General features: G+C 43.6%; 2 protein-coding genes and 1 pseudogene across 2 annotated transcripts; all 3 read left to right on the top strand.

Moving 5' to 3' along the window:
- Nucleotides 1–2,598: 2,598 nt before the first annotated feature.
- LOC116269441 (storkhead-box protein 1-like) lies at nt 2,599–13,081 on the top strand. Its single transcript, XM_031652235.1, has 3 exons — nt 2,599–3,198; nt 5,592–7,950; nt 12,626–13,081. The coding sequence occupies exons 1-3, from the start codon at nt 3,066–3,068 to the stop codon at nt 12,771–12,773; spliced, it is 2,640 nt and encodes an 879-aa protein (XP_031508095.1). The 5' UTR covers nt 2,599–3,065; the 3' UTR covers nt 12,774–13,081.
- Nucleotides 10,609–10,721, top strand: LOC116269637 (annotated as a pseudogene).
- A 6,617-nt stretch (nt 13,082–19,698) lies between the features above and the next one.
- LOC116269442 lies at nt 19,699–22,311 on the top strand. The gene has a single exon (XM_031652236.1). The coding sequence runs from the start codon at nt 20,913–20,915 to the stop codon at nt 21,621–21,623; it is 711 nt and encodes a 236-aa protein (XP_031508096.1). The 5' UTR covers nt 19,699–20,912; the 3' UTR covers nt 21,624–22,311.
- The last annotated feature ends 1,691 nt before the right edge of the window (nt 22,312–24,002 follow it).

Raw genomic sequence — 24,002 nt, 5'->3', positions numbered from 1 at the left:
ACCTGCAGTGTGAATATCACTGGGAGGTTGTTAGAAGTGCAGGATCAGGGGCTCTGAATCAGAATGTGCACATTAGCAAGATCTCCTGGTGATCCTCATATGCACATTAAAGTTTTAGAGGCATGGGCTTGCCTCCCCCAGCTCTCATCCTTTTCCATTACAAAATGACACCCCTCTGCCAAAAACTATGCATAAATCACCTGGAAACTCAGGGCTCCTTCACAATCTTCTTACTCATTTTTTATTTCGTAGTACTTTGAGAATAGCTCCTCCTCAAACCCCCTTTCCACCCACCATCCTCTCATTCCCATTTTTCCCTCCTCTCATTTCTGTTTTCTTTCTAACTTGACAGAAGTCTGATGACTTTGCTCTGCTAATATTTTTTTTCCTTTTCTGCCTCAATATATTTCTGGTCTGCTGCCACCCTCTATTATCTTCTCAAGTCTCAGATAGAGTAGCATCTTCCTCATTTGTAAGCTAGCCTCTCTACCTATGCCCTTGATACACTTTCCTTTTCCCCTTCTTTGGGATCTTGCTATCTTACTGATCTCCCCTCTCCCAGAATAATGTCCACTATCTCCACTAACCCCTTCCTTTTTGCATCCAAAGGGACACAGATCTTATTTTAAGAAAACCACAGCATACACACATCCAGTCATATTCACTGGATCCTACTCCTTTCTGGTTTATGATCTATTATTTCTCCTTATTTGCCATCAGATTTCACATACAAATGGTCTAGAGCAGCGGTTTCCAACTGGGATGACTTAGCCATCGAGAGGATATTTGGAAGTATCTGGAGACATTTTTCGTTGCTGCAACTGTGGGAAATGCTACTGGCATCTAGTGGGTAGAGGCCATAATGCTATTAAATATCCTACATTGCACAGGGCAGCCTCCCACCGCAAAATTATCTGGCTAGTGTGGCAACCTATCCCAGTTTGCCGGAAACTTTCCAGGCTATAGGCTTATAGCACTGAATGTCCTGTGTTCCAGGAAACACCTCAGTCCTGGGCCTACTGGGACCATTGGTCATCCTATATATCTCAACCCAAATGTCAAAAGTGTCAAAGTTGAGAAATGCTGCTCTACAAGGAATACCCATTAACTTTACATTTTTCTCACCAACTTCCTTTCCTTCAATTGGAACTTTAATTTCTGTCTTCTTTTCTACTGAAATAGTTTTTTTTCTTTCTTTTTCTGTTTTTTTTGTTGTTGTTGTTGTTGTTGTTTTTTGTTTGTTTTGTTTTCCTAGAGACAGGGTCTCACTCTCACCTAGGCAGCAGTGCAATGGTGTAGTCATAGCTCATTTCAGTCTCTAACTCCTGGGCTCAAGTAATCCCCTCACCTTAAGCCCCTAGCAGCTAGGACAGGTACACCACCATCCTGGCTAATTTAAAAAAATTTTATCTTTGTAGAGATTGGATTTTGCTATGTTGCTCAGACTGATCTCAAATTCCTAGCCTCGAGTGATCTCTCTAAAGTGTTGGGATTACAAGTGTGAGCCACTGTGGCCAGGCTGAAATTGTTTTCTTAAAAGTCACCAGTGGCACCTTCCAAACAAGAAATCCAATGGCTTTTCTCCTTCCTCAACCCTTTGGATTTCCTTCTAAGCATTTGATACTGTTGACCACTATTTATTTTGAAGCCCTTTTTTCTTATACTCTTGGTATGTGCCAAGAGGTATGTGCTCTTTTGTGGGTTCCTAATTCCTACTGTGTTTTTTGTTTTTGTTTTTTTTTTGAGATGGAGTCTCACTCTGTCACCTAGGCTGGAGTGCAGTGGTGCCATCTCGGCTCACTGCAACCTCTGCCTCCTGGGTTTAAGTGATTCTCCTGCCTCAGCCTCCTGAGTAGCTGGGATTACAGGCGCCCACCATCACGCCCGGCTAATTTTTATATTTTTAGTAGAGATGGGTTTTCACCATGTTGGCCAGACTGGTCTTGAACTCCTGACCTCGGGTGATCCACCCACCTCAGCCTCCCAAAGTGCTGGGGTTACAGGCCTGGTCCCTACTGTGTCTTAAATGTAGATTGTTTCTTAGGTGTTTCTTGGTGCTTTTCTTTATTCTCCTGTTAAATAATTTATTCCACTGTAGCTTCAGATCTCATCTCTATTAGTTGATTCCTAAATCTCTTTCCTGAGTCTAAGTCTTTCACTTCCAATTGATTGAGGGGTTTCCATGGATGTCCAGCAGAATCCAGTACTCGACCTGAGTAATGGCAGGATCATCCCAATCAAGAAAATGTGGAATGGTGAAAATACTGGATCATGAGTCAGAAGGCTTATTTCTGTCACTTTACTTGCTTTTAGACTTGGGACCATTACTTGAGTTTTCTATAACTTATATTTATTTATTTATTTTTTTTTTTGAGACAAAGTCTCACTCTGTCGCCCAGGCTGGGGTGCAGTGGCATGATCTCTGCTCACTGCAAGCTCCGCCTCCTGGGTTCATGCCATTCTCCTGCCTCAGCCTCCTGAGTGGCTGGGACTACAGGCACCCGCCACCACGCCCGGTAATTTTTTGTATTTTTAGGAGAGACGGGGTCTCACCGTGTTAGCCAGGATGGTCTCGATCTCCTGACCTCGTGATCCACCTGCCTCGGCCTCCCAAAGTGGCTGGGATGCTAGGCATGAGCCACTGCGTCCGGCCGAACTTTATATATTTTAAGCAAAGAAATAATCCTGTGTCTGCCTAAAGATAGCTAATATGAAAAAATATTTTGAAAGATTGTAAACTACTGGTATATAAGTATTACATGACCTCCTGAATTCTGATAATACTTTGAGCCTTTCTAATGGAATCTTGCCATCTCTTACTTGTAGAGACAGTTAATACACATTTCTTAAAAGTAGAGACCATAAGGTAAATCTTTTTTTTGCATAGTTTTTATCATTGTACATGTCACGTTAACAGATTCTGAGTGAAGACTGATGAAAGAATTGCAATTCCATCTATTAGTCTTTATTTTTGTTTCACTAATTCCAAATATTTTATACTATATCAAATTTATCACCCCCCCTTTTTTTAAATCTCCAATTTAGGTGATGTCTTTCCAGTGCAAATGAATCCAATAACTCAATCTCAGTTTGTACCTTTGGGTGAAGTTCTTTGCTGTGCTATATCTGATATGAATACAGCTCAGATTGGTGTAACACAAGAATCACTTTTGGAGCATTTGATGAAACATTACCCAGGTAGAGTAATAGGTTTTTCTATATTTGTACTTCACTGTATGTATTTGGTTTCTATTTATAATTAGTCTTAAACACATCTAAGTAAACTGGGTGATATCCTTTTTTTCCCCTCTTCTGTAGAACTTTATATCAAAACCCTGCCGGCTGGGCGCGGTGGCTCAAGCCTGTAATCCCAGCACTTTGGGAGGCTGAGGCGGGTGGATCACGAGGTCAGGAGATCGAGACCATCCCTGACTAACATGGTGAAACCCCGTCTCTACTAAAAATACAAAAAACTAGCCGGGCGAGGTGGCGGGCACCTGTAGTCCCAGCTACTCGGAGGCTGAGGCAGGAGAATGGTGTGAACCCAGGAGGCGGAGCTTGCAATGAGCCAAGATCGCGCCACTGCACCCCAGCCTGGGCGACACAGCGAGACTCCGTCTCAAAAAAAAAAACCAAAAACAAAAACAAACAAAAAAAAAACCCTGCCATAAGAAGTCCTGCATCAACAAATTTAATAAGGGTATTTCTTTTACTTTTCAGATAAACTTCTCCAAAAATAAATGCTTATGGCAATAAATAAATAAATCACACTCTGTGGAAAAGAGTGCAAAATGAGAAAGAAAAGTTTATTTCCCCTGTCTCCCATTTTTTCATTTTCACTTCCCAGAGATAACTGCTATTATCATTTCTTATATATGTATGATAATATAACAAATTTTTCATAACATAAATTGGATCTTTTTTTTTTTTTTTGAGACAGAGTCTTGCTCTGTTGCCCAGGCTGGAGTGCAGTGGCACGATCTCGGCTCACTGCAACCTCCACCTCCCCAGGTTCAAGCGATTCTCCTGCCTCAGCCTCCTCAGTAGCTGCAACTACAGGCGCCCGCCACCACGCCTGGCTAATTTTTGTATTTTTAATAGAGACGGGGTTTCACCATGTTGGTTAGGCAGTTCTCGAACCCCTGACCTCATGATCCACCCGCCTCAGCCTCCCAAAGTGTTGGGTTTACAGGCATGAGCCACCGTGCCTGGCATAAATTGGATCATTCTATACATTCCCTCAACATGTTTCCCTTATTAAAAACATATCTTGGAGATCTTTCCATACTAACATATATTGACATGTCTCATTCTTTATTTTATTTATTTTGAGACAAGGCCTCACTCTGTTGCCTAGGTTAGAGTGCAGAGGCACCTTCTTAGATCACTGCAGCCTCAAACTCGTGGGTTGAAGCCACCTGCCTCAGCCTGCCAAGTAGCTGGGACCACAGGTGCGCGCCACTCATTCTTTTATTTATTTTCTCCCTTTTCAAGAATGGCATCCGGGCCGGGCATGGTGGCTCACGTCTGTAATCCCAGCACTTTGGGAGGCTGAGGTGGGAGGATCACGAGGTCAAGAGATTGAAAGCATCCTGGCCGATATGGTGAAACCCCATCTCTACTAAAAACTAAAAAAAAAAAAAAAAAAAAAAAATTAGGCACAGTGGCAGGTGCCTGTAATCCTAGCTACTAAATAAAAGAATGCTTTCATCAGTCACAGTTTAAATTTATAATGGGTTTTTATTTGAGTTAATTCAGATTTTCTTTTGTCTATTTACTCATTAACCTACCCATATGACTTTGTGTGGGCTAAATTATTTTCCTGTTATTTTAATTTTTATTTTTGAGACAGGGTCTCACTCTGTTGCCCAGGTTGGAGTGCAATGGTGCAATTACGGCTCATTGCAACCTCTGCCTCCAAGGGCTCAAGCAATCTTCCCACCTCAGCCTCCAGAGCATCTGGTACTACAGACACCCACCACCATGCCCTGCTAATTTTTGTATTTCTAGTAGAGACATGATTTCACCATGTTGCCCAGCCTGGTCTTGAACTCCTGAGTTCAAGTGATCTGCCTGCCTCAGCCTCCCAAAGTGCTGAGCCATTATAGGCGTGAGCCACCATGCCTGGCCTATTCTTATTATTTAAGTTATAAATATTATGTATACTTCTTTGGCTTTTTTTTTTTTTTTTTTTTTTTTTTTTTGAGACAGGGTCTTGGTTTGTTGCCCAGGCTGGAGTACAGTGGCACAATCATAGCTCACTGCAGCCTTGAACTCCTGGGCTTAAATGATCCTTCCATACCTAGCTAATGTTTAACAATTTTTTTGTAGAGACGAAGTCTTGCTATGTTGCCTAGCCTGGTCTTGAACTCCTGGGCTCAAGAGATCCTCCTGCCTTGACCTCCCAAAGCTCTGGGATTATAGACATGAGCCATCACACCCATCCCTGGCATTTTAATCACATGTATTAATCATGTTACAATCACCTCTGGGTTTATCAAACCAATATTTAGTCATTTCAGAGTTACTGATTTCACTCATTAAAATTTTTCTTATTCAAAATCTGTCTGTAAAATGTTTGTCTGTTTTAGGCATTGCAATTCCATCTGAAGATATTCTCTATACCACTCTGGGAACGCTGATTAAAGAAAGGAAGATTTATCACACTGGAGAAGGATACTTCATAGTTACTCCTCAGACTTACTTCATTACAAATACAACCACCCAGGAAAATAAGAGAGTGCTGCCATCAGATGAAAGTCGCCTGATGACAGCTTCCATGACGTATCTGGTGAGCATGGAGAGCTGTGCAGAGTCAGCCCAAGAGAATGCTGCCCCCATATCCCACTGTCAGTCTTGCCAGTGTTTCCGGGACATGCACACTCAGAATGTTCAGGAACTACCAGTTGCTACAGAAGTGACTAGGAAGAGTCACAGAGGTCTTGGGGAATCTGTACCTTGGGTACAGAATGGGGCAGTTTCAGTGTCTGCGGAGCACCACATTTGTGAGAGCACCAAACCTTTACCATATACAAGAGATAAAGAAAAAGGCAAGAAGTTTGGTTTTAGTGTCTTATGGCGCAGCATATCTAGAAAGGAGAAGCCCAAAACAGAACACAGCAGTTTCTCTGCTCAGTTCCCACCTGAAGAATGGCCTGTCCGAGATGAAGATGACTTGGACAATATCCCTCGAGATGTTGAACATGAGATAATCAAACGAATTAACCCCATTTTGACTGTTGACAATTTAATCAAACACACCGTCCTAATGCAAAAATATGAAGAACAAAAAAAATATAATAGCCAGGGCACTTCCACTGACGTGCTGACAATTGGGCATAAATATCCTTCAAAAGAGGGGGTTAAGAAGAGGCAGGGTCTGTCTGCAAAACCTCGAGGGCAGGGCCATTCTCGCAGGGATAGACACAAAGCCAGGAATCAGGGAAGTGAGCTTCAGCCAGGAAGCATTAGACTGGAGAAACACCCCAAGCTCCCTGCTACACAGCCTATCCCCAGAATTAAAAGCCCAAATGAAATGGTAGGTCAGAAACCACTTGGTGAGATGACAACAGTGCTAGGTTCCCATTTGATTTACAAAAAGCGAATCAGTAATCCTTTCCAGGGTTTGTCTCACCGAGGAAGCACAATATCCAAAGGACACAAAATTCAGAAGACCAGTGATCTGAAACCCAGCCAGACTGGACCAAAGGAAAAGCCTTTCCAAAGGCCTAGGTCCTTGGATTCCTCAAGAATCTTTGATGGTGAAGCCAAAGAGCCATACACTGAACAACCTAATGATAAAATGGAATCAGAATCCATTTACATAAATGACCCTACTGTCAAATCCATCAATGATGACTTCAGAGGTCACCTTTTCAATCACCCTCAACATAGTATGTTGCAAAATGACAGTAAATGCTGTCCCTTTTTGGATACCATGTTGAGATATGATGTGTATGGTGGAGAAAATGAGGTAATTTCTGAAGTCTTGAGGAAAAGTCATTCCCACTTTGACAAATTAGGGGAGATCAAAGAGACTCCGCATAGCCTGCCATCACGAGGTGCCTCCTTTTTAGACCGAACACCCTCTGCTTGTAGATTAGTGGATAACACAATACACCAATTTCAAAATCTTGGCCTTTTGGATTACCCAGTTGGCGTGAACAATTTAAGACAACCTGAAAGACAAGACAGAGACTCAGAAGAAGTTTTGAGAAAAGGATTTGTCCAGGATGCAGAAACTATGAGCCTAGAAAATGAACGGCTTTCTAATGATGACCAGGCCTTGTATCAGAATGAAGTGGAAGATGATGATGGTGCCTGTAGTTCATTATATCTAGAGGAGGATGACATTTCTGAGAATGATGACTTATGTCAAATGCTGCCTGGCCACATTCAGTATTCCTTCACAGGTGGAAGCCAGGGAAATCATTTAGGAAAACAAAAAATAATTGAGAGATCTCTGACCAAGTACAACAGCACAATGGAGAGGGTTGAGCCTCAGGTGCTTAAAAGAAACGAATGCTGCAAACCCACTGGGCTGCATGCTACCCCAGGTGAAAGCCAAAAACCTAACCTTTCTGCTGAAAGTTGTGGCCTAAATTCAGGGGCCCGGTTTGGTTTTAACTACGAAGAAGAACCCAGTGTTGCTAAATGTGTACAGGCCTCAGCACCTGCTGATGAAAGAATCTTTGATTACTGTAGTGCAAGAAAAGCCAGTTTCGAAGCTGAAGTCATACAAGACTCTATTGGTGACACAGGAAAGAAGCCAGCTAGCTGGAGTCAGAGTTCTCAGAATCAGGAAATGAGAAAACATTTCCCACAAAAGTTCCAACTTTTCAACACTTCACATATGCCAGTCTTGACTCAGGATATCCAATATGAACACAGTCACTTGGAAGGGACAGAAAATCACAGCATGGCAGGAGATAGTGGAATAGATTCTCCACGGTAAGTCCACACGAAAGTGTCTGGTTTAGGCCGGGCGCGGTGGCTCACGCCTGTAATCCTAACACTTTGGGAGGCCAAGGCAGGCGGATCACGAGGTCAAGAGATCGAGACCATCCTGGCCAACATGGTGAAACCCCATCTCTACTAAAAATACAACCGGGCGTGGTGGTGGGCTCCTGTAATCCCAGCTACTCAGGAGGCTGAGGCAGGAGAATCACTTGAACCCGGGAGGTGGAGGTTGTAGTGAGCCGAGATTGTGCCACTGCACTCCAGCCTGGCGACAGAGCAAGACTCTGTCTCAAAAAAAAAAAAAAAAGAAAGTGTCTGATTAGCCACTGTTCTACAGGAATTATGAAAGTCAAGGACATTTTGAGTTATCTAGTCAGAGACTACTTAATATCACACTTTTATAATGATACAATTCTGCCAGCTTTTATACCTTTACTGAATAAATTGTATAAAGTTACAATGAAATCTCTTATATAGTAGGATACAGTTTATTTATAATGTGAACCAAATGTCTGTCCCCACTACTCATAAATCTTCAATTATTTCTAAAAATAGAAATTTCTATAAGTCAAGCACTTTCTGAACTGAGGGTTGGAAGTTTTCACTTCTATTCCTGGCTCTACACAGGTTGAGAAAGGGATGTGGCTACTATTCTCTAAAATTTTCTTTTCTTTTCTTTTTTTTTTTTGAGACGAAGTTTTTTCTTGTTCTTGTCACCCAGGCTGGAGTGCAATGGCGTGATCTCAGCTCACCACAACCTCCACCTCCTGGATTCAAGCGATTCTCCTGCCTCATTCTCCCGAGTATCTGGGATTACAGGCGTGTGTCACCACACCCAGCTAATTCTGTATTTTTAGTAGAGACGAGGTTTCTCCATGTTGGTCAGGCTGGTCTTGAACTCCCGACCTCAGGTGATCCACCCACTTTGGCCTCCCAAAGTGCTGGGATTACAGGTGTGAGCCACCGCCGGCCTAATGTTTTCTTTCTTTCTTTTTTTTTGAGACAAAATTTTGCTCTGTCATCCAGGCTGGAGTGCAGTGGTGCAATCTCTGCTCACTGAAGCCTCCTCCTCCCAGGGTCAAGCAGTTCTCCCACTTTAGCCTCCCAGGCAGCTGGGATCACAGCCATGCACCACCATGCCCAACTGATTTTTGTATTTTTTAGTAGAGATGGGGTTTTGCCATGTTGGCCAGGCTGGTCTTGAACTCCTGACCTCAAGTGATCCGCCCTCCTGAGCCTCCCAAAGTGTTGCAATTACAGGCATGAGCCCCCATGCCCGTCCTCCACTAATATTGTCCATGCCAATTTGTTTAAACGTTGTTTGGATTATAAAAGTAGTATAGCCATGATAGAACACTTAAGAAGTACTGAAAAGCACTTTTTCTTTTAAAATAGCTAACAATCTTACTGGGTAAAAAATATTTTTTAAAACACCTATACTTATTCTAACACACACACACATATTTTTTTTGAGATGGAGTTTTGCTCTTGTTGCCCAGGCTGGAGTACAATGGTGTGGTTTCAGCTCACTGCAACTTCCGCCTCCCGGGTTCAAGCAATTCTCCTGCCTCAGTCTCCCAAGTAGCTGGGATTACAGGTGCCCGCCACCGCGCCTGACTAATTTTTGTATTTTCAGTAGAGACAGGGTTCTACCATGTTGACCAGGCTGGTCTCGAACTCCTGACCTCAGGTGATCTGCCCGCCTTGGCCTCCCAAAGTGCTGGGATTACAGGCATGAGCCACTGTGCTTGGCATAACATCTAGATATTTTTTTAAAATCATTTTATATTTGGTGTATTTCTCTATAACACTTCAGTCCAAATGTATAGATCTATAGATTTTGTCTACTGGGCTTGTACTGAGTTAGTATTTTGCATGTTGCTTTTTAAAATTAATAGTCTATCATATCATGAACATTTTCCCTATGTTATTTAATAGTTTTTCAAAGGTCATTCTAAAATTTGGTTCATATCTTTGCCAGTATTTTTTTTTTTTTGCTTCGAGACAGTGATTCACTCTGTCGCCCAGGGTGGAGTGCAGTAGTATAGTCACAGCTCACTGCAGCTTCAACTTCCCTGGGCTCGAGTGATCCTCCTACCTAAGTCTCCTGAGTACCTGAAACTACAGGCACATGCCACCATGCCTGACTAATTTTTTTTTTTTTTTTTTTTTGAAGAGATGGGGTTTCTCCTTGTTGCTCAGGCTGGTTGGTCTCAAACTCCTGGGCTCAAGTGATCCACCTGCTTCGGCCTCCCAAAGGGCTGGGATTACAGGTGTAAGCCACTGAGCCTGGCTGGCCCTACACTATTTCCTATGCATTTGTAAGTTGCTCTGTTGTTGTTTTTTCTTTGAGACGGGGTTGCACTCTGTCACCCAGCTGGACTGCAATGACACAATCATAGCTCACTGCAGCCTAGACCTCCTGGGCTCAAGCCATCCCCCAACCTCAGCCTCTGGAGTAGCTTGGACTATAGGCACATGCTCCCATGCCCAGCTAATTTTTTATAGAGATGAGGTTTCACAATGTTAGCCAGTCTGGTCTCAAACTCCTGGGCTCAAGGGATTCTCCTACTTCAGTCTCCCAAAGTACTGGGATTACAGGCATGACCCACCACACCGGCCATCAGGCTAATTAAAAAAGCTTTTTTGATCGCTTCTTGGCCTTTTGGCTAAGATCAAGTGTAAAAAAGTTTTTTTGTAGAGACAATATATTGCTATGTTGCCCAGGCTGGCCTCGAACTCCTGGATTCAACGATCCTCTTGCCTTGGCCTCCCAGTTTTGGGATTGTAGGCGTAAGCCACTGTACCAGGGCTTAATAAAAGTATTTTTAATAACAAATCATACAGAGCCATGGCTTTCTTTTTTCACGTAACTTATATTATCCTGTTATTGATAAATATAGCTTAAGCTTTGGTGTTTGTTTGTTTGTTTTTTGAGATGTAGTTTGCTCTGTCACCCAGGCTGGAGTGCAGTGGCACGATCTCAGCTGACTGCAACCTCTGCCTCCTGGGTTCAAACAATTCTCATGCCTCAGTCTCCCAAATAGCTGGGATTACAGGCGTGCACCACCAGGCCCAGCTAATTTTTGTGTTTTTATTAGAGACAGGATTTTACCATGTTGTCCAGGCTGGTCTCGAACTCCTGACCTCAGGTGATCCACTCATCTCAGCCTCCAGAGTGCTGGGATTACAAGCATGAGCCACTGCACCTGGCCTCAAGCCTTTTTCTTCTTGCCTCAGCCTCCCGAGTAGCTGGGACTACAGGCATGAGCCACCATGCCCAGCTACTTAGTGTGTGGGTTTTTTTTTTTTTTTTCTGTTACGTGGCTCTCTCTCCATAGATAGATAGATAGACAGATAGATAGACAGACAGACAGACAGACATACTATTATTTTCCTTTCTTTTTTCTTTTTTTAGAGACAAGGTCTCACACTGTTGCCCAGGATAGAGTACAGTGGTTCAATCAGGGCTCACTATAGCCTTGACCTCCTGGTCTCAAGCAAATCAGCCTCCTGTGTAGCTGGGACCACAGACATGCACTACCACACCCAGATGCTGCTGCTTCTTACTATTTTGTACGAATGAGGTCTCACTATGTTGTCCAGGCTGGTCTCAAACTCCTGGGCTCAAACAGTTCTCCTATCTTGGCCTCTCAAAGTGCTAGGGTTGTAGGCATGAGCCACTGTGCCCAGCCTGTTTTCCTTTCTTTGACATTTAGATCATTCCCAATTTTTTGTTATTAATAAATCAACCTGTAGTGAGTTATTTTTACATAAAAAGGTTTGTGGGCATTTCTGAGTTTTTTCTTAGGATATGTTCCTAGAAATCTACATTTTAAAAACATATTACTTCTTTATTGGGGGTACAAGATCATTTCTTTCTTTCTTTTTTTTTTTTTTGAAATGGAGTCTCGCTCTGTTGCCCAGGCTGGAGTGTAGTGGGTGTGATCTTGTCTCAGTGCAACTTCTGCATCATGGGTTCAAGAGATTCTCATGCTTCAGTCTCACGAGTAGCTGAGATTACAGGTGTGCACCACCATGCCTAGCTAATTTTTGTATTTTTAGTAGAGACAGGGTTTCACCATGTCGGCCAGGCTAGTCTCAAACTCCTTGCCTCAAGTGATCCGCCTGCTTTGGCCTCCTGAAGTGCTGAGATTACAGTCATGAGCCACTGCGCCCACCCTACCAAACAGTATTGTGTTAGCTGAAGCAAGACATATGTGTTAGATAATGGACTGATATAGCTTATACCTCCTAGAAAAGAATGTTGTATATTAAAAATATAATAATTTGCTTTTCTCTTCCATACAATTTCTCATAAAAGTAACAAATTTCACAGGAAGATATTGGCCACTTCAGATGTATGTAAGTTTTTCAGGGAACTTACTGTTTCTGACTAGAATATACTTGATACTGGATCTGAGAACAGACGTTGTTCAGAAAATATAAACTTCTTGGAAGGCAGCTGTCAAATAATTGAGGTGCTATTGTGAAGCCTTTAAAATGTAAACAGCACTTTGGATTTTGAAAAGTTAACTTATTTGATAAGTGTACCTTCGTATTAGTAAATGTACTACTTCAAAATATCAAATGAAAGTATAATGCCTTGGTTAGAAATTCAAGTTCCCTTTGAAGCCAATAATTCTGTTATTTTTAATATCTTTAGGACACAGAGTCTGGGATCTAATAATTCAGTCATTTTGAATGGACTAAAAAGAAGACAGAATTTTCTGCAAAACGTTGAAGGCACAAAGAACAGTCAACCACTCACATCCAATTCCTTACTACTGCTAACTCCAGTCATAAATGTTTAATTTTCTTTTGGAAACCTATTTTTTTCTTTGTAAAAAGGTAGAGCATTACTACATAATCTTTCAATCACATAAGAATTGAGTATATAATTGTCTAAAGGCAAGCATATCTATGCTATTAAACACATTACATATTTTGTTCTAATTACTGGCTTTTTTTCCTTTTTTGGTATCTTAAGGCTTTTGGAAACTTATTTTACTATCCATTTATTGGGAGTATATAGATTATTTTCAATTAAAAAGTGGAATTATTGGTCCCCTTCCAATTGTAATTAACTTGAATTTTTATACATTCTCAAATATATAAAATGTTAATTTACTTCCTGTAGTGAGTTTTTTTTTTTTTAACCTACACTAATATTGAGTTCTAAGCTAAGTGGATCTCACCAGATTTCAACACAAAATCAGAAAACAGTGTGTGTTGAAGCAGTGTCTGTTGCAAGAAAACAGTGTCTGCTGCAAGGCAGCAGTATTTGTTGCTGCTTCTATGCAACCCTAACTCTTTATCATTACCAAGAAAGAATTTACATAAATGTGTTGGCTACTCTGCAACAAGAATTCCTTTAATCATTGCTGCCCAGGGTCTTCTCTTTGACCAGCTTGGACATGAACAAATTGTTCCCAATGTGACTGACAATGTCAAAAATTCCTGTGGCAATAGGCATCTGACTGTACTACTATTCCTCTGGTTCCTCCCTATACATTTCAGGACTTCTTTTTGAGACGGAGTCTTGCTTTGTTGCCCAGGCTGGAATGCAGTGACACAATCTCGGCTCACTGCAACTTCTGCCTCCCAGGTTCAAGTGATTCTCCTGCCTCAGCCTCCCCAGTAGCTGAGACTACAGGCGCGTGCCACCATGCCCAGCTAATTTTTTGTATTTTTAGTAGAGACAGGGTTTCACCATGTTAGCCAGGATAGTCTCGATCTCCTGACCTCGTGATCCACCCGCCTCAGCCTCTTAAAGTGTTGGGATTACAGGCATGAGCCAACGCACCTGGCGCAGGCCTTCTTTATAGATGGCAGTGAGAAGTCAGATGGTGGAGATAGAATGTGGAGATAGAAGGGAAGCAGAATGGTTACTGAATGGCTTGGGAGTAAAAGAGAAGTTCTGAATGAGAGGTTTAGAGAAAGGTGGAAGGAGTCTGGTAGACATTTAGCAATTCATCTGCATTTTGGTCCATTTCCACTCATGGTAAGACCTAGAATTTTCTCTGTTAAGCCTTTTCAGACCAAGTAGTGGAATGGTCAATTCTTGGGTTTGGGGAACATGGAGCAATCAAGACTGGTTTCAGCATGTCGAGAAGATGATAGTGCTGATTTATGGTGGAGGGAATGTTTTTTCTTTTTTTTTCTTCTCTTTCTTTTCTTTTCTTTTTTTTTTTTTTTTGAGATAGAATCTTGCACTGTCACCAGGGCTGCAGTGCAATGGCGTAATCTCGGTTTAATGCAACCTCCTCCTCCCAGGTTCAAGCAGTTCTCCTGTCTCAGCCTCCTGAGTAGCTGGGATTACAGGTGTGCACCACCACGCCCAGCTAATTTTTTGTATTTTTAGTAGAGATGGGGTTTCACTATGTTGGCCAGGCTAGTTTCGAACTCCTGACCTCGTGATTCGCCTGCCTCGTCTTCCAAGGTGCTGGAATTACAGGCGTGAATGATTGAATAATTGGAGAGTGTCTCTTTCTGACTCTCACCATAGTGACAACAATGAAGTCCAGAGAGATGCCCAGCACTGGAGAACTTTGTGCAGTCCCTGTGGAAGAGCAAATGACATTCACTGCTCTCTTTTGCAGTGGTCAGACCACTCACTCTTGACTACTGGTTTTCAGTGGACCCCAATTGACTGACATACCATTGCATTCTGACAAGATTAATTGTTGGCACAATGACAGTGTAAACCCTGCTGCAAGTACCAAGAGAGGTGGGTAATCTGGTATAGAAAAGACTTGTAGGGGAAGTAGAGGTGAGAGTATTGTTTTAGGGGGCCTTACAGCATGGAATCACCACCAGTGAATGGAGGTTAAGAGAAATATTTTAACAATGAAAAAAAATTTTTTTGAGACAGGGTCTCTGTCACTCAGGCTGGAGTACAGTGGACTAATTACAGCACACTGCAGCCTTGACCTCTTGGACTTAAGTGATCCTCCCACTTTACCCCCCGAGTAGCTGGGACTATAGGCGTAAGCCACCAGGCTTGTCTAATTTTATTATTTGTAGAGACAGGATCTCACTATGTTGGCCAGGCTGGTCTTGAACTCCTGTCCTCAAGCAATCCTCCCACCTGGGCCTCCCAAAGTGCTGGAATTACAGGTGTGAGCCACTGTGCCTGGCAGAATTTTCTATTAGACAAAAGCTGTCTGAAGATGAAGTAGGCAGCTTTGGAAAAGAATGAATTTCCCATTGTTTAGGGCATTCGAGCAGAGGCTTGGTGATCCCTTTACTGATATGTTGCAGAGCAATTTCCAGAACTTAGTTTAACTGGCTAAACTAAGTAGCAGGGACTACAGGCGCATGCCACCATGCCCAGCTAATTTTTGTATTTTTAGTAGAGACGGGGTTTCACCATGTTGGCCAGGATGGTCCTGATCTCTTGACCTCATGATCCGTTGCCTCGGCCTTCCAAGGTGCTGGGATTACAGACATGAGCCACCGCACCCGGCCAATTTTTGTATTTTTAGTAGAGATAGGGTTTCACCATGTTGGCCAGGCTGGTCTTGAACTCCTGCCCCTGGCTGGCTGAACTATATGATTTTGAAGGATGCTTCCAACTGTAAGGTGTTTTATTTGTTTTTTTAGGAGATGGGGTTTTGCCATGTTGTACAACTAATGAAGTCCATCTAATTTTGCCACTGGATGCATTATGACACTCTGCCTGTTTTAAATGAATGTATTAAATGAATCAAGCTCATTATGAAACCAGTAAAATTTTCTCCTACGAAACTTATCATATAACACACACATTAAAGATGGGAATATATGCGATTAAATTGTTTGGGAGATTATTCTCTAAAATAGGTGACCTGCATTTTTCTCCCCAGTAATAACTGCTTTTTGTGGCAACTTTATTGATTTATCTTTCCTAATGCAGTCTATTCTATAATGAGAAAACTGTTATCTTGAGGCAGCTTAATGATCTGAGCTTAGGAGTCAGACACAAGTTTGAATTCCAATTCCAAATCCTTCATAGCTGTGTGATGGAACAAGTCACCAGATTCCTCTGAATTGGTTTTCTCGTCTGTAAAAGGGAGATAGTAATGATGTCTCCCTTACGGGATTGTGGTGAGGCTTGGGGATGATCTATCAAAAGTGCCCAATGTAGGCCTGAGCAACCCCACTGCGGGCACGGCTGTGGAATGGCTTCAGGTCTTAAAAAAAAAGTGCCCAGCCGGGCACGGTGGCTCAAGCCTGTAATCCCAGCACTTTGGGAGGCCGAGACGGGTGGATCACGAGGTCAGGAGATCAAGACCATCCTGGCTAACAAGGTGAAACCCCATCTCTACTAAAAAATACAAAAAACTAGCTGGGCGAGGTGGCGCGCGCCTGTAGTCCAGGCTACTCGGGAGGCTGAGCCAGGAGAATGGCGTAAACCCGGGAGGCGGAGCTTGCAGTGAGCTGAGATCCAGCCACTGCACTCCAGCCTGGGTGACAGAGCGAGACTCCGTCTCAAAAAAAAAGAAGTGCCCAATGCAGGAGGTACCTAATATTATTATACATATATATGCATGTATTTTAATATATTTTATAGTAACAAAACTTGCTTCGTAGGTAAATACATGACCCACTATACAGGTCCCCTGTTTTTGTCAGGTTGTCTGGAATTCCTCCATTACAGATTTAGTCCTTTGGGAAGGTTATAGGATGTATCTGCCATCAAAATCCAGGTATGCCACGGGGAGGTATTATGCCTTTAACAAGTTTTCAGTTGATAGCTTATAAGTAGGAATAAAATATGCAAAATATGGGCTTATTGCAGACATTCATACAACATTCATTCTCTCTCATCTGAGATTTCAGACTCCTAGGAATCCCTGGCATAGCTAGGTTTTTTGCAAAGTATTTTCATTATTTCAAAAATCCTAATAGAAATTGTACTCATTTCCTTTGCCTTACTCTAACTCCTTGCTAGCTAAAAGATCGTTTCTCTACAAACAGTGGAAATTACACCAGCTCAGTAATGCCACACTATCCCATGTTGGTGTGGCGGTTAAACTGCATTTGTACCTTATTCATAGATTAGAATAATGATCATGGATCAATTATCCCTAAATACAATTTATCAGACAAAATGTTACAAAATTTCAAATCTTCCTTTTTTTTTTTTTGACACAGAGTCCCTCTGTGTTGCCCAAGCTGGAATGCAATGGCATAATCTCAGCTCACTGCAACCTCCTGTTCAAGCGATTCTCCTGCCTCAGCCTCCCGAGTAGCAGGGACTACAGGCGCATGCCACCATGCCCAGCTAATTTTTGTATTTTTAGTAGAGACGGGGTTTCACCATGTTGGCCAGGATGGTCCTGATCTCTTGACCTCATGATCCGTTGCCTTGGCCTTCCAAGGTGCTGGGATTACAGACATGAGCCACCGCACCCGGCCAATTTTTGTATTTTTAGTAGAGATGGGGTTTCACCATGTTGGCCAGGCTGGTCTTGAACTCCTGCCCCTGTCCTCAGATGATCTACCTGCCACGGCCTCCCAAAGTGCTGGGAATACAGGTGTGAGCCACCATACTTGGCCCAAATCTTTTTTCTTGTTTCCTTTATTTTTTATTTTTTTAAATTTATTTATTTGAGATGAAGTCTCACTCTGTCACCCCTGTCCTCAGGTGATCCGCCCACCTTGGCCTCCCAAAGTGCTGGGATTATAGGGGTTAGCCACCATGCCTGGCCCCAGATCTTTTTTCATGTAGCAGTGCGCACACATGCACATGCGTGCGCGCACACACACACACACACACACCCTAAACCAAAATGTCAAGTCTATGAGGAAGAGCAATGGAAAGAACCTGTAGAAGGGAAAAGATTGGGAACCATGGCATTTTGACAACCTATCTACAGCTACTAAGGCTTTTTGGGTGTTGGGAAAACAGGCTATTGCTTAACAGATGAGGAAGAGAGACACGAATGTCATGAAACAAGAATGGGGGCATCAAAGAGAAATTCATGATTACTTTGCTGGTGTGTTACAGGACTTTCTCCCCTTTGAAACCTTAGCAACATTTTTTCCTCTTTAGCACAAGCAGCTTCCAAACATTACTTGGATAATGGTGCCCTCTTCTGGGAAGACTGATATGACTCTGAAACCCTCTCTCCTACTACTTGGTTCAAAACATCCAGAAAGTAATTGACTATAGAAACAATGAGACTAAAGGTTAAGCACTTAAAAAATCATTTAAAAGTCTGAATTTAGGCGCTAGATACATGCATAAATGTACATATGATAAATGTGCTCAAAGATGTCTCTTTTCCAATGCTGTCAAAACCTCAAGCTAATGTAAGCACCTCTGTACCTCAGTTCCATGGTGCTGTTATATCAGCGGATCCAATTTCCTGTGCTACCAGCATTACTCTCCTCACTTTACTAGCAAGATTTTAGAACTGACTTGGTTTAGGTCCCATGGCAATGGGAAAAATACCCTCCTCCTTCCCTCTTATTCTCTTTGCCTTTACTTTCTTTCTGCTTTTCCACACTCTACACTTATTTTGTGACCCCAGTGTGTCTTAAATCAGTTTTTAACTGCCCCTTAAACTATTTCCATGTCACAGCATTTTAAAATGATGGTTCATGACAAAGCTGCTGGGGATAAAGTAAAAGGTTCAATTCCTTTTGTCACATAAGATTGATGTGCAGATGCAAAATGGTTATTTGATGAATTTTACCTTCAACTCTACAGAGTAAAACTAATCTAGCCCTGTAGTTCTAAAAAGATTAGAGAGAGGCAAGTTTGGAAATAGTCATCATATATGTGTGTGTGTGTGTATGTATGTTTTTTTTTTTTTTTTGACACGGAATTTCTTGTTGCCCAGGCTGGAGTGCAAATGGCTTGATCTCGGCTTACCGCAATCTCTACCTCCAAGGTTCAAGCGATTCTCCTGCCTCAGCCTCCAGAGTAGCTGGGATTACAGGCATGTGCCACCATGCCTGGCTAATTTTCTATTTTTAGTAGAGACGGGGTTTCTCCATGTTGGTCAGGCTAGTCTTGGAACTCCCGACCTCAGGTGATCCGCCTGCCCTGGCCTCCCAAAGTGCTGGATTACAGGCGTGAGCCACCGCGCCCGGCCCTTTTTTTTTTATATCTTAATGGTCAGTTTAAACAAGCTGAGGCAAAGGGCAACGGAAATCTTTTTTTTTTTTTTTGAGACGAAGTCTCGCTCTGTCGCCCAGGCTGGAGTGCCGTGGCCGGATCTCAGCTCACTGCAAGCTCCGCCTCCCGGGTTTACGCCATTCTCCTGCCTCAGCCTCCCGAGTAGCTGGGACTACAGGCGCCCGCCACCTCGCCCGGCTAGTTTTTTGTATTTTTTAGTAGAGACGGGGTTTCACCGTGTTAGCCAGGATGGTCTCGATCTCCTGACCTCGTGATCCGCCCGTCTCGGCCTCCCAAAGTGCTGGGATTACAGGCTTGAGCCACCGCGCCCGGCGGAAATCTTTATAGGACCTTGTAACAGTAGTAGCAATTGAAGCACCCACTCTTAAGTGTTGTAAAAGAAAGTATATTAGTACTCTGGTAAGATGTTTGGAAAATAAAGATGTTCTAATAAGACTGTATCTTGAATTATTGTGCATTTTAATTATTCATGCACAGTATGCCTCCCCCAACCCCAAATCTCATTAGACACAAACTCTTGGGATTACAGGCAAGCTGGGATTACAGGCATGCGCCACTATGGCCGGCTAATTTTGTATTTTTAGTAGAGACGGGGTTTCTCCATGTTGGTCAGGCTGGTCTCGAACTCCTGACCTCAGTTAATCCACCCACCTTGGCCTCCCAAAGTGCTGGGATTACAGGCGTGAGCCACGGTGCCCGGCCTACACTGTGTTTTTATGCACATCATTATACCCTGTTGTAGGGCTATAAAGATCCTACTATGGTAGAATTGGCAGTAGGTTGAGGGATTAGGACAAAAGGATGTAGAAAACCGCAGATCTAGAGATGCATAGCTATTCTCATAATAACCTAGGAAGAGAGGTACGTTTCTCCATCATCAATAGCTGAACACTCCTTCTGCTTGTAAGTATTGAATACACAAAGTTACAGGCAAACATATAGCCCTTGCCTTCAGGCCAAGTCGTAGTTATGCAGAAGGCTTGAAAAAATCACAGATTTAACATTTCTGGTTCCAGCTGTTCAGAACCAATTCCCAAACTCCACGACATGTAACAATTTGTAATTTTGCTAGGACACAGTTTGATGCTTAGGTTTTAAGGCTGGTGTGCCAGACGTTATCAAGAGGTTTATGAGTAGCCCTATGTCTCCATTGGGTAGAGTAGCTGGGTCGCAAGGATCATGAAGAGATGAGGAAATGACTGTGAAAAGGCAACTAGCTAGCCTCGGTGATAGTAAGCAAAGGTATACAAACACACTAAGGAAGTTACCATTTGTATTGTCAAAGGTTTCAGTTTTGTGTAAGGTTGTGATTCACGGGGAGTTAATCCCCATCACTAAAATTGAATCCTTTTTCATTCGCTGCAAATAGATATTCTGTGGAAGACATTTTGGCTTTTCTCGCTAGCAGAAAATGTGAGGCTTCCTCAGGTTTTTCCTGTTCATTGTTTCATGGGAGCATCTTCCCCAAAACATTGCAAAACTCAGAAGTTTTCAGGTTGATGTGGCAGAGAAAGCACTGATCTCGGCTTCAGGAGCTAAATTTTCTAGTCCTGACTGTGCCACTAACAGCCTGTGGGACTTCAGACAAATACATTCCTTTCTCGGGTTTCTTCTTATGTCAAACGGACAGCGAGAAAAGGATCACAATGAACCAGGGACCAACTTCACGATTAAAACTTAAGACTTCAGGGACGGACATCTGTCCGTTCCCGGCTACACCTCCGGCCCATCTGGCCCACCGCTAACTGCGCAAACACCCTCTCCACCGTCGCCAGGCCCGTGGCCTCGCGCGAAGCCGCTGGTCGTTAACATCTCCCCCGCAATGGGCGGGGCGGAGGGGTTCAGCTTCCGGAGGCAAATAGCGAGGCGGCGCGTGGCGGTGCCCACTGGCGTCAGCGAGGGCCTGCCCCCGCACCCGCCCACCGCGCGCTGGACCGTGTCTACCCACGTCGAAGGGCTTCCCAGCCCCAGCAGTGCCCTAGCAGTGAACACTGGGAACCCCCAAGAGGCTCTGCGCGGCCGAGGAGACCAGTTCAGAGTGGGGGAGGGGAAGCTAAACCGAACTATTTATACTAATCGTGCGTGCTTCCTTTGTGAAGATTGGCCAGGGCTTTACTCTAGTAACCAATCACTTCATAACAAGGGTGGGACAGTTGAGATCTCTCACACACATTGGTTGAGAGGTTGCGGCGCAATGGAAGGATTTAAATCGAGAGTATCCGGGATTATTTTTTCCCCCCGTGCGGTGGGTGTCCCGGAAGTGGCGCACGTCCAAGGCCGGGCGGCCGTGCTGCCCCCGCTTCCTTTCGCGCTGTCGCTGCCCTTAGGTGGTTGTGGCCACTGTGCCCGGAGGGAGGCGGTGGTGGCCAGTAATGCCTGGGAAACTCCTCTGGGGGGACATTATGGAGCTGGAAGCACCCTTGGAGGAGCCCGAGAGCCAGAAGGAGAGGCAGAAGTTGCGCTGAGCATGGGCCGCGCCTCCTTTTGGGCTGCGCCGGCTTGGGCGGGGAGGGGAACTGTCTGTCCCGGATGATGGCCTGTCAGAACCGGGCCGGAGCATCCGAGGGCCTCCCTTCGCGCCACCCTCGGCTCTCTGAGGTCGCTCAGGGACCGTTTCCACCTCCACACTCCCGACCTGGAGAAAGATGGCCCTGGGCTTTGGGCCTCCCCCCGGCGTGGCCCCTAAGCCCTTCCCATTGGCGCCTGAATCTCAGAGATGGGCAGACTCAAGCTCGCATCACCGTGGAATCTGTTCTTTCTCTCCTTAAGCAGTGACGCCTGTCATTTCGTTCTCACTGGCCCTCTTAGAAGATGATTAAGAAAAAATGATTGCTTTGAATATGTGTTGCTTCTGTCACCCTGTCCCCTGTGCAAGAATCCTGGGGAAAGCGATCTTAGGTTTACAAACGTCAATAACTATAGAGGCTTAAGGAAAAGTGTGACAGTGAGCCTTGCCAGGATTTGTCAGTGATGGAGATCGTGTGGGTTGCATTATTAATAGCTTTTACGGTCAGTATTTTCATTCAATCCGCAGGTGTTTATTGAACCTAATTTGTACCATACTCTTTGCTGAGCACCAAGGAGGTTAAACTAAATAAGTAAAGAAATAGTCCCTGCTCTCAAGGAGCCTATAGAGGAGTTGTAGTCTTTCCTCCTCCCACCCGCATGCCCTCCAAAAAAAAAAAAAAAAAGGAAAAGAAAAAAACATCCTGAAACACTCAGAGGATCACAAGGTGCTGAAAAATGCCCAGGTAAAATTATTACTGGAGACACTTGACCTGGAAAAAAGAAATCAGCTGAAGAGGCTAAGGTGGCAGTATTCGGGGGCTGACATTCAAAGAATGAGACTTATTTTGTATAGCCTTAGAAAGCAGAATCTACCTCTCTGACCTTATCACTAAGGTAAACTTGCCATTCCAGCTAACACTTTTCTTTTATTGTGCTAAAGTATACATAACATTTATCATTTTAACCATTTTTAAGTATATAGCTCTGTGACATTAAGTATATTTACATCGTTTTGCAGCTGTCACCGCCATCCATCTCCAGAACTTTTCATTGTCCCAGACTGAAACTCTGTGCCCATTAAACACTCACTTCTCATTCCTCTCTCCTTCCACTCCCGGCAACCACCATTCTACTTTCGCTCTGTGAATTTGACTACTGAAGGTACCTAGAGTGTAAGCAGAAAACCAAGCAGGTATTTTTTAAAAAGGCTTCTTTTGAAATTCTTGTCTTTTGCATCCAAATCCTGTCCACCCGTCAAGGCCTAGTTTATGTCTTTCCTAACAACCCTAGTGTACAGTTACCTAGTTTCGGTGGCTATCTTTATCATTTGATTGACATTTATTATGCATTTCTATGTAAAATTAGTTCATTTTTCCTATATTATGCCACATATTTCCGAAAAGTTCTTGAGGAAAATGACCAAATCTTTGTCCATCCTTATGTTTTACGGCCCTTAAACTATGAAAGATAACCAGAGATTTCGAAATGGATTGGAATACCAGCTAAAAGAAATGGAACATTATTAGAATACTGGTCTGGTGGCTAGCCCCAGTGGCTCATGCCTGTAATCCTAGCACTTTGGAATGCTGAGATGGGAGGATTGCTTGATCCTTGGCCTCCTGAAGTGCTGGGATTACAGACATAAACCACTGGGCCTTACCGGTTTCAATAGTTTCTACAGTGATAGTGTATTTTTTGTTTGTTTGTTTGTTTGTTTGTTTTGAGACGGAGACTCGCTCTGTCGCCCGGGCTGGAGTGCAGTGGCCGGATCTCAGCTCACTGCAAGCTCCGCCTCCCAGGTTTACGCTGCCTCAGCCTCCTGAGTAGCTGGGACTACAGGCGCCCGCCTAGTTTTTTGTATTTTTTTTAGTAGAGACGGGGTTTCACCGTAAACCGTGTTAGCCAGGATGGTCTCGATCTCCTGACCTCGTGATCCACCCATCTCGGCCTCTCAGAGTGCTGGGATTACAGGCTTGAGCCACCGTGCCCGGCCGTATTTTTTGTTTGTTTGTGTTTTGTAGAGACGGGGTCTCACTGTGTTGCCCAGGCTAGTCTTGAACTCCTGGGCTTAAGTGATCGTACCACTTTGGCCTCCCGAAGTGCTGGAATTACAGGCATGAGCCACCATGCCTGGCCAACAGTGTTTATTCTTGTAATTTTTTTTAAATCATAAAAAGGTAACAGCAGCATTGATTTTTCTTCCGCAATTGATTGATTTTGCCTATTCTAGAACTTCATATAAATGGAATTATACTGTGTGTGCTCATTTTCTGTTAAGACTTTATTTGAGGCCGGGCGCGGTGGCTCAAGCCTGTAATCCCAGAACTTTGGGAGGCCGAGGCGGGTGGATCACGAGGTCAGGAGATCGAGACCATCCTGGCTAACACGGTGAAACCCCGTCTCT

The sequence above is a fragment of the Papio anubis genome, chromosome 11, assembly GCF_008728515.1.
Source record: "Papio anubis isolate 15944 chromosome 11, Panubis1.0, whole genome shotgun sequence".
NCBI classification, from domain to species: Eukaryota; Metazoa; Chordata; class Mammalia; order Primates; family Cercopithecidae; genus Papio; species Papio anubis.
This window is presented reverse-complemented; position numbering and strand designations above follow the sequence as displayed.